Below are 14,174 nucleotides of genomic sequence, written 5' to 3'. Positions count from 1 at the left end.
TCTGTGGATTTACTGTCTTCTGCATTCTCACTTTTTTTCAAATGACTGCCTTAGGACCAATTGGTCATCCTTGAATAGGTCAATAGCATGGTTGCACCCTCTGGATTTTTGCAGGAAGCAGCTGCCTGAAACTTGGCTTCTGGCTAGGCCTATTGGGTCCTATCCTTACCTTATCCTCAGTTTCAAGACAAGACTTACTGTGAGGGTAACAGTAATTGCATCTCTAAAAAGGCATCTCCATATCTTGTGATCAAAATAGGTTTAATTACTGGACCTGTTCAAATATTAGTAGGGTTAAGGGTTTTGTATAATCGTTACTGAAATTCTCTAGACATCTAGTTATGTAGTAAAACCTAATTCAACTGAAATAAAAATTTAGTGGACCGATGCAACTGTTTGCATAAATACTGCAGATACACATTTTATGGATTATAAGCATGATTTCTGAAAGCTAGAGAATTCATACAAATACTAATTTCTGAGGAAGGTAAGACGAAGATCATGCCCATGTAGACCTTGTGTAGGCCTGTGACTTCCCCTACCCCCAAAACTAATCGCCTCAGGATGGACACCTGATCACCTTTGTATGGACAAACAGGTTCTAATTCTAGCAAAATAAATCTATGTGCTGTCCCTAGCGGAGCCAGTCAGTGTCCCTTTCTGCTATATTTAGAATTTTGGTCAAGGTTAGGAAATAGCACTTTTAAAAGATCCTACTTACCTGAGATTAATGGTAATCCACATTTTAAATATAAGACATCCTTTAAACAAGTTGGATCTTGTAGATGGATTTCACAGCTGTAGTATAGTTAGCACCAAGTTAGCAGTGCCTTCGTACTACTGATTTGTGTCACAGAAATGACTGAGCTAAGCAAAGAGATACTAAGTGGTCCTTAGGAGTCTGATAGTAACCTCAGTCACTGGAATTGTCTTGAAAGTAGTAACTGCAGAATTGTCATTTGATGTGCCTGAGGAGACCTTACTGGTAGGTGCCTGCTGAACAGACCTCTCTATTCTTGGGTTTTAAAGAAAATTGTTCTTTAATCTTTTTTTAATAAGTACAATAAAGACCAAAGGTAGGATTCATCTTGTTAATTTAGGACATCTACAGCATAAGCATCCATAGCTAAACTAGTTACCTTCTGTACCTTAGCAGCAGAAGTGAGGGAAAAAAACAGTGATTAATCTAACCTATTTATATGTCTAGTTTAGGATGATCTGTGTTGTACCTTGGTCTCCCTTGACTGTATTGGCAGTTTCCACTGACTATATAAATTAACTGGGGTGCCTGTATCAGATCTATTTGTCTGTGTTTTGACAGATGATTTCTGTTCAACATGTTCAGTGAAGGCTTGGTGTTTGTTTGTGAGCTTTGTATACATGTATAAAATGTAAATAACTGTAGTTAATGTTAGAAAACTTAACTTCAAATTCTCTTGAATGCAGCATTAGTGAAACAACAAGGGTAGCTTTTGAGGATAACAGGAAGTACAGTGTTTAAAGCTACCTGGCATGTTTTTTCTTCTAGGTTGGCATTGCTGAAGAAGAGTGGTGAAGAAGATTGGAAGAGCAGGCTTGGCAAAAAGCAGGAGTATACAAAAGTGTCTGTCACTGATCGCAGTGCGCAGATGCAAGAAGTTGAGCAGCTGTTGAAGGTAACTCTATCCTTGTTTGGAAAAAACATCTTGCTTGAAATGCTTCAGCTTTCTGAAGATGCATCCAACTACACAGGCATGCCTAATATTAGCTACTAGCTCCTGCTATACCTCTTGTTGTCAGGCTTGTTTAAAAAAATTGCCTCAACATGAGAGCTCTCTAAATGAAAATGTCTTCACTGTCCTGGGACGTATAATATTGGTTACAGTGTCTTTACATCAGCAGATTATGAACCAGTAAGTGGGCCTGTAAGGTTTCTGGAATGTTTACAGGTATAATTAAATAAACGTTTTTTCCCCCCAATGAAATTGGCTTAAGACTTTAAGTTCAGGTGTTTTCTTTACTATGGTTGAGCTTGTAAAAATTTGATTCCTAAAGCTGTGTTGTCTCTGTGCATATACTTTGAACAGTAATTCTGGATCCTAGAAATACTGAGGAAATGCAGGTACCAGAGCATTCATGAGCCATTTGGTTTTGGTTATCTTGCATGATCTTCGGTGTTTGTGGATAGCCAAAACCATCTGGACAAGGATTTTATCTGTCTTGTCAGTGTTAATGAATAGAGTGAGAGATGAGTAGAAAGGTGTAGAGGAAAAGGAAATCCACATTGTTAGAACACTTGGGCTATGTCTATACCTGAGTAAATTATGTTGCCCATCAGGAGTGGATCTAAACAATTACTGATGAGGACCTGCTATCCATGCTATACCCGCACTTGTTTTGCTTCAGTGAAGTTTCACTTTAGGCTAAATTTAGTCTGCTCCTGTGGCCTGACTGCTGTTAGCAGCTGTGGTGTTCCTTGGGAATCCAGGAGTGTGCTTCATCCAAAAGTTTAGTTTCATCCAAAAGTTTGTGTATTCTGCAATGGGAACCAAAGCACAGAAAGTGAGGATGACTGGGAGATTTGCTTCAAAATGGACTGCTGGTTCAAACTACAGGACTAAGGTAGACTTGCTTCCCTTCTGAGTCTAGTATTTTGAAAATGTCAGGGTTGGATAAAATAGTCTGTTTCAAAAACCTTTAATCCTTTAAGGAGTATTTTTCACAGAGGACAAGTGAAGATAAAATTTGTGTTACAAATTTTACTTGTGGGGACAGTAGTCTTTGGATCCAATTATTTAGTTGTGAAAAAGCTGTTTCTGTTAAATAGTATAGGCAAACAATAACAAAAAGTATCGTGTTCCATTAGTACATTACAAGTAAGGAGTTGTTACACAGTCTGTCATTATCGAGGATAAATCTGTGCATGAACTTGTGACTCATCAATGGTTGTGTTAACTGGACAGGAAAACAAGAAAGCTGATTTTCGCAGTTTGGTTTATGGAGTTTGTTTTGGTTTTGCCCTGTGGGCTTGCTCAAAAATGCAGTTGCTAGTTTAAAAGATGTCCTAAAGCAAAAATAGTTTCATCGAGGAAAGCAAAATTGTGGTCACATTTTTAACAGGCTAGTCTCCAAAATGACAACTGTTGAGATCAGATAACAAATGTATTCCAGCTCAAGACAATGGGGTTGAGAAAAAGCTTTAAACAGCTGCCAAGATGTAGGCAGAGACAAAACCTTTGTTCTCTCTTTTCACTCCCCAGCACCCATATCCTCCCTGCTGTGTTAACCATGTGCAGCAACTTCACTCAGCATAGCTCAAGTTAGGCTTTTAAAGCAAGTGAGCGTGAAGTGCTTGAAGGGTACAAGCTTTGAAGTGCCAATGCTAGCAGTGGGAGTTTCCGTGACACTGGGTCACCCACTCTGTTGGTTCATGTTAGCTCTTGGCTATTTAGAGACTAAATCAAAGGATTTGCGTGTCTGCCAATAGGTGAAATCTTGGATGTATAAGAAGAAATGTTAGTGTTACTAGATACACAGCTCTGAACTGTATCGATATTTGGATGCTGATTCATTATGTGATACATGATAAATAATGTAAAGCTTCACTAAGTTGACCACACTGCTTAGAACACACCATGTCAGCTGCCCTTAAATCTGGAAATACTATTATTGATAATTAATCAATGTGATGGCTGTTATCCTTTGAGGACCATGAAGCAGCGTGCCACTGAAGTCTCTATTTGTAAAAGAGCTTTGAGACTACGATGTACATAATCTTAGTGCTTTCTCTTGCTGGATTGCAATAAAAATGCAGGAATTGTACTGATTACCATGTTTTGAGCTAGTTAAAACACAGCTTCCACACATGGCAATCATGCATCAACAGCAAGGGTGTGTGAACTTCTGTCATGCCCTGCTGGTTCAAAATAATGCCTGAAGTTTTCAGTTGCAGTATGTCACTCCTGTTAATGTAGTCAGACACGTTTTTAGGTTTTCTTTTGTGGGTGTGTCTTTTTTAAAAGGTTATCTAACTTGTTCTGGAGATTTGATTATTGAAGCACAGCTGTATAAGATAGAATTTATCAGAGTATGTTTAGATTTCTTATAAACACCAAAAGTTGAAAGATTCATACTCTTAATAAAGTAGTTAGATTAAATAGTTCTGTTTGACCACTTTTAGTCAAAATGCTTCTTCATAGTTGTCTGCATGGTGAGATATTTCTCCAAATATGTTATAGTCATTTATATGTAGTCTAAACTGTAGAAAACCCATAAAATTAATGGAAAAGCTGACAGAGCAACCTCAAATGGGGAAAAAAGGGACTAAGGAATTAACTCAAGGAAATACAGATGAGGGGGGAAGTTGAGATTTACTTGGAGGTCCAGCATCTGTTTTGATGATTGCTGCACATAGGAGGAAAATTTTTTGGAAGCTGTGAGACTTCTTAAATTATTTATATGTACAGTAAAACATAGTCGGACAATTCAAAGAATAGCTCTAACATCAGGGGAACAACTGTACACTGAGAAATGTCTTACTGGAAAAAAATCCCCTTTATTTGGGAAAAATATTTCGGATTTAGCATATTTGTATTCGTCATCTTAGGTTGGATGGAAGACTTCCAGTTTGATGGGGTTTTTTCATGGGTAGAAAAATTAACTAAAATCTTTCCTTAGTATCAAAATAGCAAGATTTACTGGAATGAAAATTCCTATTTTATAGTCAGCCATTTTTAACAGAGTCCCTGATTAATGTGATTACCAGCTGCATTGCAGTCACATTAAAGCAGTGAATGACATTTGAAATGCACTTAATTCTTAGAGCAAGTTCAAATTGCAGCTCAGGACTGGTGTTAAAGGCTAGCGCTGAACAGTCAATTCAAAATTACTCAGAAATGAAGTGTGTAAAAAAATTTTAAAGGGCATAAGCCCTTAAAGTGACCTTCAGGCAAAATATTAGTCTCTTGGTGTGGTAACAGTTTTATCCATTTCATATATGGCATCCACCAAGTGCTCGTATCCAATTCTAATCAAAGCTGAAACTCTAGATTAGGCTTCATTTTAAGCCACTCTATAACAAGCTGCATTTACCCATATTCTGTGCAATGTTCCACATTTGCTTTAACCTGTAGAAAGGAAGAAGAATTATAGATGATAAAGCCACGTCTAATCAGCTTTGGGTATGCCCAGCTCTGAGGCAGAGTTTATTTGTAGGCTTTGTTTAGAATGGTGAACTCACCTTTGCTGAGTGCTGTGGGCTTAACATTTCCCTCCAGGTGGCTTTTGAGTTTATCCCAGTTTTAGTAAGCATTCTTTCCTTTCATCCAGAAAATAGATGGCTTGTTATTTAGCAGGGTCTGATTAAACTTGCAGCAGAATTATTCACATTGTGGTTGACATGGTTCATCAATTTAATGGTGCATGAAAGCAGAGACATAAAAATTATCAGCATATGAAAAGTGTATTTTCTGGCTGTGCTGTTTCATTCTGTGTTGAGTTGTAATGATACTGTTACTAACTTTTTTATTTTCTGCATGGAATGGCTTTGTAAGCATGCTGTTGTATTACAACATTTTTGATCTCTGTCTTTCCAATAGGGCAAACATTTCTAGAAGATTAAAAGATTCAGATGTACTTCATTTTAAGAAATCAGGGGAAGACAAGTTATTTCCCCCACATCTCCTTTTCTGATAGTCCAGTTCTTTTCTAATTCTTTTGCTTTGCTTCTGTCCTTGTCATAGGAACCTGTATATGCTTCTACTTACTCTCCTGTTATACCCGCTCTCCATAAATTTCATCCTTTTCTACCTATTAATCAGGTGAGCAAAAATCTGCAAAATTTAAATGCTCAACAATTTCAAGTAAGCACATTTTGACCGTTCTTTTTTTTAAATAGGAAATTAATAATCCATTTAACTGATTAGCCAGCTTAGTAAATGCTGCTTTAAAGAAATATAGTATTATGCCACTATGCTATGTACTCTTCTTCAATATAAATTCTGTTAGCGTTTCTCTTACAGTTCCTTTCCTAAAAATCTGTATCTGTTAGATTGTATAGGTGAGAAAGTGAATGGAGAGATTGTTTCATTCATTAGAATTCAATAAAAAATTTGCAAGTTGTTAAAAAGTGTATATAAAAGGAGGAATATGTAACTGCACAGCATTTATTTTAGAATAAAATGCTGTGTACCCTGACTTCTCTAAGTAATGCGCATATACAATGTAAGACATAAAATCATATCATTTATTGACTGTGAAAAGCAAGCTGCTTTTGTTCAGAGATGACTTTCCTATAATGCTTTTCCCTACTCCCTGTCTAAAGGATTTTTGCCTTGGCACATCCTGCTTCTATTCTCTGACTGTCCCATCTTCCTGCTTCTCTCTCTCTCTCTCTTCCTTTAAGGTCTGTAGTACTAGTTTGAAAGATTCAAGCGCTCTGATTTCTGATGAACGTCATCCTTGGAGATGGAAGGTGAAATGCTGTATAAACTTCCTATTTAATTATTGGAAGGAGGAGTAAGGCAGAAAATCTTACTCAGATCTAAGATGCACATTCCCAAAGCAACTTGTGGCAACAGAGTTAACTTTGTGTTTGCTTGAGAATAGAGTTCTGCTGCTGTTCCAGTAAATGTTAGAGAAGCTTCCTGTGAAGTGGTCCTCAAAATTTATGTCCATACCTCTGCAATTCCATCATAAACAATTTGAAGAACTTACTTACAAAGAATTAATAGATAATGAGAAATATAAACTTTCTTCACATAGATCTGTATAGCAAAGTTGTCTCTGAGAAGAAGTAGAATACTGGATCTTGATCTGAGCAAACAGTACCTGTTTCACATGATCAGAGGTAAAAAAAGCAAAGGCAGGAGTGGGTAAAGAAACAAGTTGAAGAAAAACACGAGAAAACAAGGAGAATTCACTAGAAAATCTCAATAGATCTATGTAAATCTAGTTCTGCTTTATTAGACCTCCTTGTCCCTTGCCTCGCAGCTCAGATCTGTGGTTGTAGTACCATAAGGAATCCACTGGGTTCTTCATTCCTACACAAAATACAGTGTATGTTGCATGTGGGGAGCATTCTAACCAGCATGCATAATGGCAGTGAATCCAAGGGGCAGATAATCACTGCTAGAACAGAGGATGTTGATTATGGCAGAGGCTACTGTAACCATGATGAAAATTTTGACTACTGTTAGTTACCATTTCCACATTCACTTTTATAGCTGGTTTTGAGCATTTATCTCTGAATTTACTCTGAATTTTTTTTTTTTAATTAAAAATTAAATTTGGGGCTAGTAGCTGAAATGTGTTAGTGTTACCTCTTCTCTATAAGCTCTGGATTTAATATAGCTTTATTACTATATACTTCTGATAACCTATTCATTTTGTTGTGACAGAGTTTGCCAGTTCTATGTATCTAAATATATGGAGTCTAACGTAATAACATAATATCCCTCCAGTAGTGAGAGGAGGTCCCTCAGTGGGCTATTCATCCCATCTATCTTAAAAGGGAAACACCTAAAAAGTGTTCATCTTTCCATTGACTGTGGTGAGCTACATCCTGCCCTCTTAGAAAGCTGCTTCTTTCTAACATAGTGGCAAGGTGGATACAGATTCGTTTGGTTTTTTCCTGGCATATTAATCGTTTTGTTGTTTGCACCAAACACAAGTCAAGTATGTTCTATTTTGCTCAAACCACTTTTGAACAGAAAGCTGTGCATTTGCATTTGAGTTTTCTCCTTATAACAAGACCCATATAAAGTTACAGAGAAAACAATGCAGAAACCGATACTTTTACAACTGTTGGATTCTTCTTGTGCTTTTTTTGCCTTGGGAGCCTAAACTAGACAAGTTACTTGTATTAAAAAGCAAATAGGTAGGTTTTGGATTGTTTTATATAACTTTGGTTTTAAATGGATCCCTCTTTTGAAAAATACTTTTTTTTTTTTTTAATGTTCATTCTTGGTTTGGACTCCCCCAGGTAGGGGCAGTCTTGATCTTCAACATAGAAAACCATGAATTCTCTTACTTCTTGCATCAAAAACCAAAACATAACAAAGCCCCATGCTAACAGACCACTCTCAGTTGTGTTCTTGTGACCTAAAGGGGACACTGCTTGGACTGGAAAATTGTAGGATACAAAACGGAGCATTGCCTAGATGTGGCCCCTTCCTTAGCTGATACTGCAAAAGCAGAGAAGTGCCTGTGCATACCGTCAAGAAATGTGTTGCAGTGCTAGAAAAGACCAATACCATCATCCAACCTAGCCAAGCAGTGGAAGAAAAGTAATGCCTGTTTCTAACTGGTTTTGCATCAAGACTATAACTCCTTCTCAGACTTAAAACAGATCTTTTAGGAAAAATATCCTGTCTTTATTCTAAACTGCCAACATACAGAAAATTCACTGCAATATTAAGTAATTTTTCATGTATAATTACTCTCACTGGATAAAACAACTCTTAACCCTCTCTTCAGTAAAAATAAATACTCATCTGATAATCTGATGTAGATTTTTTTCAAATCTTGAAAAAATATTTTAGCCCTTTCCTGAAACCTTTCAAAATTGTCAGCATCATGGATAGAAGTGTAGAGGCTGGAAATGGATGAGCTATTGCAGTACAGATTATCTGTTCAAACCAACTGTTCCATGGGTATTTTTCTCATCATCTTCTGTTTTCCTAGTTGGCTGGTGTTTGCTTGTTTCCATTTTCAAATAACAGTCCTCTTAAAAGCTTCATTTACCAGATTTTTCTGATAACCCTTTTTTACCTATCTATGTGATTATTTCTTCTTTATCTTCATCACCTTTCTGTATGTTGGTGTCATCCTGAGGGTCTTCTCAGTGGAACTGTATCTTTTTTCCACGTGCATGAAAACATTTGGATCAAAGTTGGGACAAAACAGATCACTGCATGGCTCTTTTCTGTTTAGAAATAATTTTTCAGTCAGTTAACTAGTTTGCAGCCTGTAAACTGCACTGATATTTTTATATCGCTCAAAAAAACCTCAGATTGTCATCTATGATTAACTCAAAATATATTAAAGAAATCAGAGGTAACTGTGTTAACATATTTAATCATACTTGATCTCATCAAACTTACCATTTTGATTAAACCTGTTTTCCATAATGCCATGTGGAATGGCATTAATTACGTGCCTGTGCTTTGATTCTTTATTGATTGTCTTACAGCAGTCTTCCCATGAGTGTCGGGAACAACCCACAGCTTGTGTGACCTGTACCTACATTCTTTAGTTCTACTTCTAAATGTTGTCCCCATCTGAGCTTTTATCAGTCCTATACATTTTCTCATTTTTCAAAGGCTTTTTTTTTTTTTAAATCACTGCTTGTGTTTGGGGCATTCCTCTTCCAATTATTTTATGTTGTTGGATGATAATTTGTCTGATCCTTTTTCTGTTATGCTTCGTTTTAGGAATTTATCATTTGTCTGAAACAAGAGAAATCAGTGAACACATGAATGTGTTTTTCATGACAAATTAGGATGTTTCATGGAATGTGACAGCATTGGGGCTGTTGTCTTCCTTAGCTTTTATTTATTCCTGCTACACTAAAATAATTCTTGTTTTGGCTTTTTTATTGGGGTGTTTAACTCCCTTTATCAAAACGTCACAGCTACAAATTTGAGATTTATGCTTCTTTCATGTCTTAATTTTTTTTGAACTTAGAAATAAAATTTGCACTTAAACGCTTGTTGAGTTTCACCTTGCCATATTTTCTCCGAACTAGAATGTGCTTTGACCAACTCATTCCTTCATAAATGCTGTTATTTGGCAATTGTGAAGGCTTTCTAGACTACTCCCAATTACCAGGTGTGTTTGTTCTGAAATTTCTTTGACAATTGTGCTGGCTCATGTTAGTTTTCCAGCTATAGAAAATTAGTCTTCCTTTTAAGCATCAGATATACTTTTGTTTTTCACCAGGACTGTTATAGCAAATTAAATGGGTTAGGGGTTGCTTGGTGTCTATTCAGCGTATAATTTTTTTAAAAATTTGTTTATTAATAGAGGTGGGAGTCTTCATGCATTAGGAAGAGATCTAATATGGAATTGCTCTTGAGTTTTGTAACATACACATCCAATCTGATATTTTTTTTAGGAACTCCAAGGACGTTTTGTCCAACAGAGCAGCTTGAAATCTTCCATTCAAAATAATAAAAATAAAAATGTTTGTTTGTACTGTTAGAACTCTCTTTTGTCCTTTGACAGGGCTCCAGAATTACTCATGATCTCTCTTACAATTTACATGTATAGTCATTAACACATATGCATTACATGTCTCTGTCTTCAGAATTTCCAGTAGCTCTGCAGACTCTGGAGCTTCAGGTATTTGCTGGAGACAAAATTCAAAATTAAGCCCCCTGTCACTTAAAAAAAGATAAATAATACATATGAAAGAATCCATATGACTCTCTTCCTGCCTCTCCCTCACTTCCCCTCATATTGTAATCAAAGTCAGCATCTTCACTAAGTTAAAAGTATTTGTTCTGTGTATGAAATTTCACTTGTGGCTTCATTAGGTATATATTAATTTCCTGCCAAAAACCTCCTCAGTGTGTTGCTGTGGGTTTTTTTTCTACCAGCTGTTCATCCCAGAGGTGTCTGTGCTTCGGACATTGGAATGGGTAGAGATTGGGGAAAGTGAACAGAGATTACTTCCAGTGTTTTTATTTAAAACAGTCAGATGCTTTTACAGAAAAGGAAGCAATATTGAGTAGAACTGCATCTTGCTATTTCTACTGAACATTTCAGAGTTCTAGGGGAAAAATCAGAGGTTTTTATCTTGATTATCATGACTTGCAGTCATAGTGTCTGACTGCCCAGCTATCTTTCCTAATAAATTGAGAGCAAGGTTGCAGAGGTGCACAGAACCAGGGAAGGAGTGGAGGGCTCTCATGTCTGAGTCCTTGTACAAGCCACTTCTTGGCTTGTCTTTACTCTTCTGGCTGATGGATACTCTTCCTGGTAAATGCTGAAAGCTATGAAATCTCTATTTTGGTGTGTCCTCTGCAGTTACAAGAGTTTTTATATAAAATGACTGATTTATTTAGTCTGTTTGAATTTAAGAAAATAAATAAATAAGAATATCTGGATTTATATTTCTTCCTTGTATCTTGAAATGGAGAATAGTGTTTACTTTATGTTCATAATCTTTTGAGTCCTTTTTCATTTCCTCTCTGTGCTTGTATGAGCTAGAGCTGTGATAAAGCTTTAGATTTTCATGTGTTTTTTCAATTCTAGCAGTTAAGTTGTGAAGAAAAATGCCAAATGGCACACAGCTTGGAAGTATTCTAGAGTTAACAGTCCCATACACTAAAAATACTTCTATACTTGATTTCTATGCAGTATAATCCCTTAAATGTTGCTGCTTTTTTAAGATAAGTGCATTGAAGCAATATTTCTTTGGCCTGACCTAGCTACAGCAGTGTGTAAATTCAGTTTCTTTCCTGGGTAATGTACCATTGTCAATCCTTTGTGTTTGGAAGGCACTAAGATACTTAGTGCTTCTAGCTGCTTCTAATTACTCAAGCTGTTGGCTGCTATCCTCTGAAGTAAGCAAGAAAAGTTGAGGGTGACTAAAAAAAAAAAGATCACAGTCATTGGAAAAATATTCAGTAGAGCAAGAGCTGACATAAGAACTGAAGTGAGCAGCCTCTGGAGATATAAGGCTGCTAATTCTGTTACAGAATTGAGTTACTGTAAGAGAGTGATTCAGAAATCACAAACTGAAGTTATACTTCTTCACTGTTATTCCCTGTGCCACCTGCAGATTTGCACATTTGAAAACATCTGCTAAAAGTCAGTTTAGTGATCTCACTAGTGTAGCAAGTCATGCTTCAGAAGAACGAAGTCTGGAAAATTGTATCATACACAGAGTAACTTGTTTGCTTTCCTTAGAGGGATGCCATTTGCTTTGGCTGGTAGTTTCAAGAAAAGGCCAAAGAGCACAGACCAAAACCTTATCTTCACAGTGTAATGGGGCAACAGGACAATGAAGCTTCTCAGGGTCAGTGTCGCTAAGCTGTGTCTGTGACTTTCCTTTAGTAGCTTGTTCTCCTATTCTCTTCCCTCTACAGCTAGCAGTTGAAAAGTTCAGCCAGTCTTTTCCTATATCCTGGTTGGTTTATCTATTTCTTTTTTTTAAACATCTCTTTCTCTTTTCCCCCCCAAAAAACAGAGAGTGGTAGATAATCATGAGAGTCAGATGACCATTGAAGAAAGAAAACACCTGATTACAGCTCGAGAAGAAGCTTGGAAGTCAAAGGGTAAAGGAGCAGCCAATGACTCCACACAGTTCACTGTAGCTGGCCGAATGGTAAAAAAAGGTCAGTGATTAAATGATCCTAATACAAATAAGTCACTGCTTATCTGTCTAGTCAAAATAAAGTCAAGCTAAAGCTATGCAGAAAGAGTATCCATGTTTAGGAAGAGGAGGACTGTTTATCTTCAGCTGAATATCCTGTCATGAGACTGCTCACTCTGGCTTCTAGTGGCCATTGGTATCGATCCATTTTGTTCTGCACTGTTGCACTACCATCCAGTTATTACTGGGCTCTGACTGGTGGTAGGCGCTCACTTGAACAGTCAGACGATTTGTTTTTCCTTCTAATACAATCCAGAGGACACAGTGGATTATTCTTTCTTATTTGAAAATCCAGGTGCACTGTCTAGAGAAAAGTTGTGAAATCTAGTCCTTGCTATTGCTGGCACTTCCCCTGTTCCTAGGGTCACTGGGAATATTTAGCAAACATGTGTTACTTTTACGGATGCTGTTTTGGACAACAACTTCAAGTGTTGTGTTTGGTTGAAGAAATCACTGAACAGATTTCTGCATAGAACCAGAGAGTAGAAATGACAAGGGAGCAATGTTAACATTTTGAGGATCTCTTGAATTCAGTCACTGTTTTCAGATGCATCATTCTTCTGAAGTGGACAGGAATCTCTGGAGGCTGTGTATGGTAGAAATACAGCTGTTCATGAAGTGCACCTGGCAAGATGATAGCTTTGGAAAGAAGGCACCTAAACTGATCTCTTGTGGTTAATAAATACTAAATTTGTTACAAGAACTTGGTTATTAAACACAACAACAATGAACATTGAGTTAAATGACAACCACCGAGAAAATCATTGGGGGGTGAGGACAGTATTGTAACAGGGAGTAACTCCATTTGCAATCCAAGTCACATTCTGTTGGCAGATAAACAGATACATGGTATTAGGAATTACATCTACTAGTAACATATTTTAGCTGCTGCTTATATTGTTTTGCTGCTAGGAATGCCAGTGGTCACAGTGTTTAAATGCTAACCTATTTTGGAGGGTTGTCAAAAAAAAGTGTTCAGTTGTCCACAGACTGCTTTTTGAGATTTTTTTTTTTTTTTTTTTGCCAAATAGATTGGTCTATGGAAAGGAATAGAAGGTGATAGCATTTGTTCTTCTTAATGGGAAAATAAAAAATACCTTGAAAGGATCTCTTTAGATGCTGCGATCATTCTTTTAGAGAAGCAAGATAATCCTGTGACAGTGGCATCAAAAAAAGTAGCCCAAGTGGGATTTTATTCAGATGTGTGCTATTTTTGTTGCCTAAAAGAATAAATTATCATGATGAGTTTTTAATTTGAGAGATGATGAGAAAGCAATGCAAAATTAAATCCTTGTTATATACATGTGCACAGATGCTGTATTTTAATTGCTTCTTATGGCTGAAAGTTTTTCAGTCCTAAGTGAAAGGTGGTCCTTTACTAGCATATGAACCAGTTCTCAATGTGGTCTTGTGGATTAAGTCTTGAGAGAGCTGCTTAAGAGCTGTGTCCTCTCAAATACAATTTGATGAAGGCTTTACCAGTTGACTTAAAATCTGCTGGAATTTTGAGTCTCTTAGGTAGCAGGAGAAAAAATTGTTTGTGGAAAAGCTACTTGATTATATTCTAAATCTATCTTGGTGTTTGACAATTACGACTTGCTAGGAGTTGCAGTAAAGATAGTGGAAACATAGTATATATTCTCCCAGCACAATATTGGTTTAATCTAATCAAAACAACTAAAGGCTTAAACTTATGTGGCTCAATAATTAGTAAGCTATGGCTAAGTAGAAAATAGATATTAGAGGAAAGTTTAAATGTCAGTTTCCCCATTTACTGAAAGTCTAGGCAACAAGATGTAATAGATGCAGTTCTTTG

General features: G+C 36.7%; 1 protein-coding gene across 17 annotated transcripts in view; it reads left to right on the top strand.

Moving 5' to 3' along the window:
• Positions 1 to 14,174, top strand: part of SVIL (supervillin) — a 146,782-nt gene that overhangs the window by 111,947 nt on the left and 20,661 nt on the right. For 13 of the 17 annotated variants that reach the window (XM_074833194.1, XM_074833172.1, XM_074833208.1 and 10 more), the window contains 4 exons: positions 1,529 to 1,655; positions 5,721 to 5,798; positions 6,383 to 6,451; positions 12,173 to 12,320. In XM_074833194.1, coding sequence (XP_074689295.1) covers positions 1,529 to 1,655; positions 5,721 to 5,798; positions 6,383 to 6,451; positions 12,173 to 12,320 — 422 coding nt within the window. The remainder of the gene's footprint in view (positions 1 to 1,528; positions 1,656 to 5,720; positions 5,799 to 6,382; positions 6,452 to 12,172; positions 12,321 to 14,174) is intronic. The other 4 variants (XM_074833225.1, XM_074833216.1, XM_074833164.1 and 1 more) reach the window with 2 other exon arrangements.

This window comes from Strix aluco, chromosome 1 (assembly GCF_031877795.1).
Source record: "Strix aluco isolate bStrAlu1 chromosome 1, bStrAlu1.hap1, whole genome shotgun sequence".
Classification (NCBI taxonomy): Eukaryota; Metazoa; Chordata; class Aves; order Strigiformes; family Strigidae; genus Strix; species Strix aluco.
The sequence above is the reverse complement of the archived record's forward strand: the minus strand, read 5'-3'. Positions and strand labels throughout refer to the sequence as shown.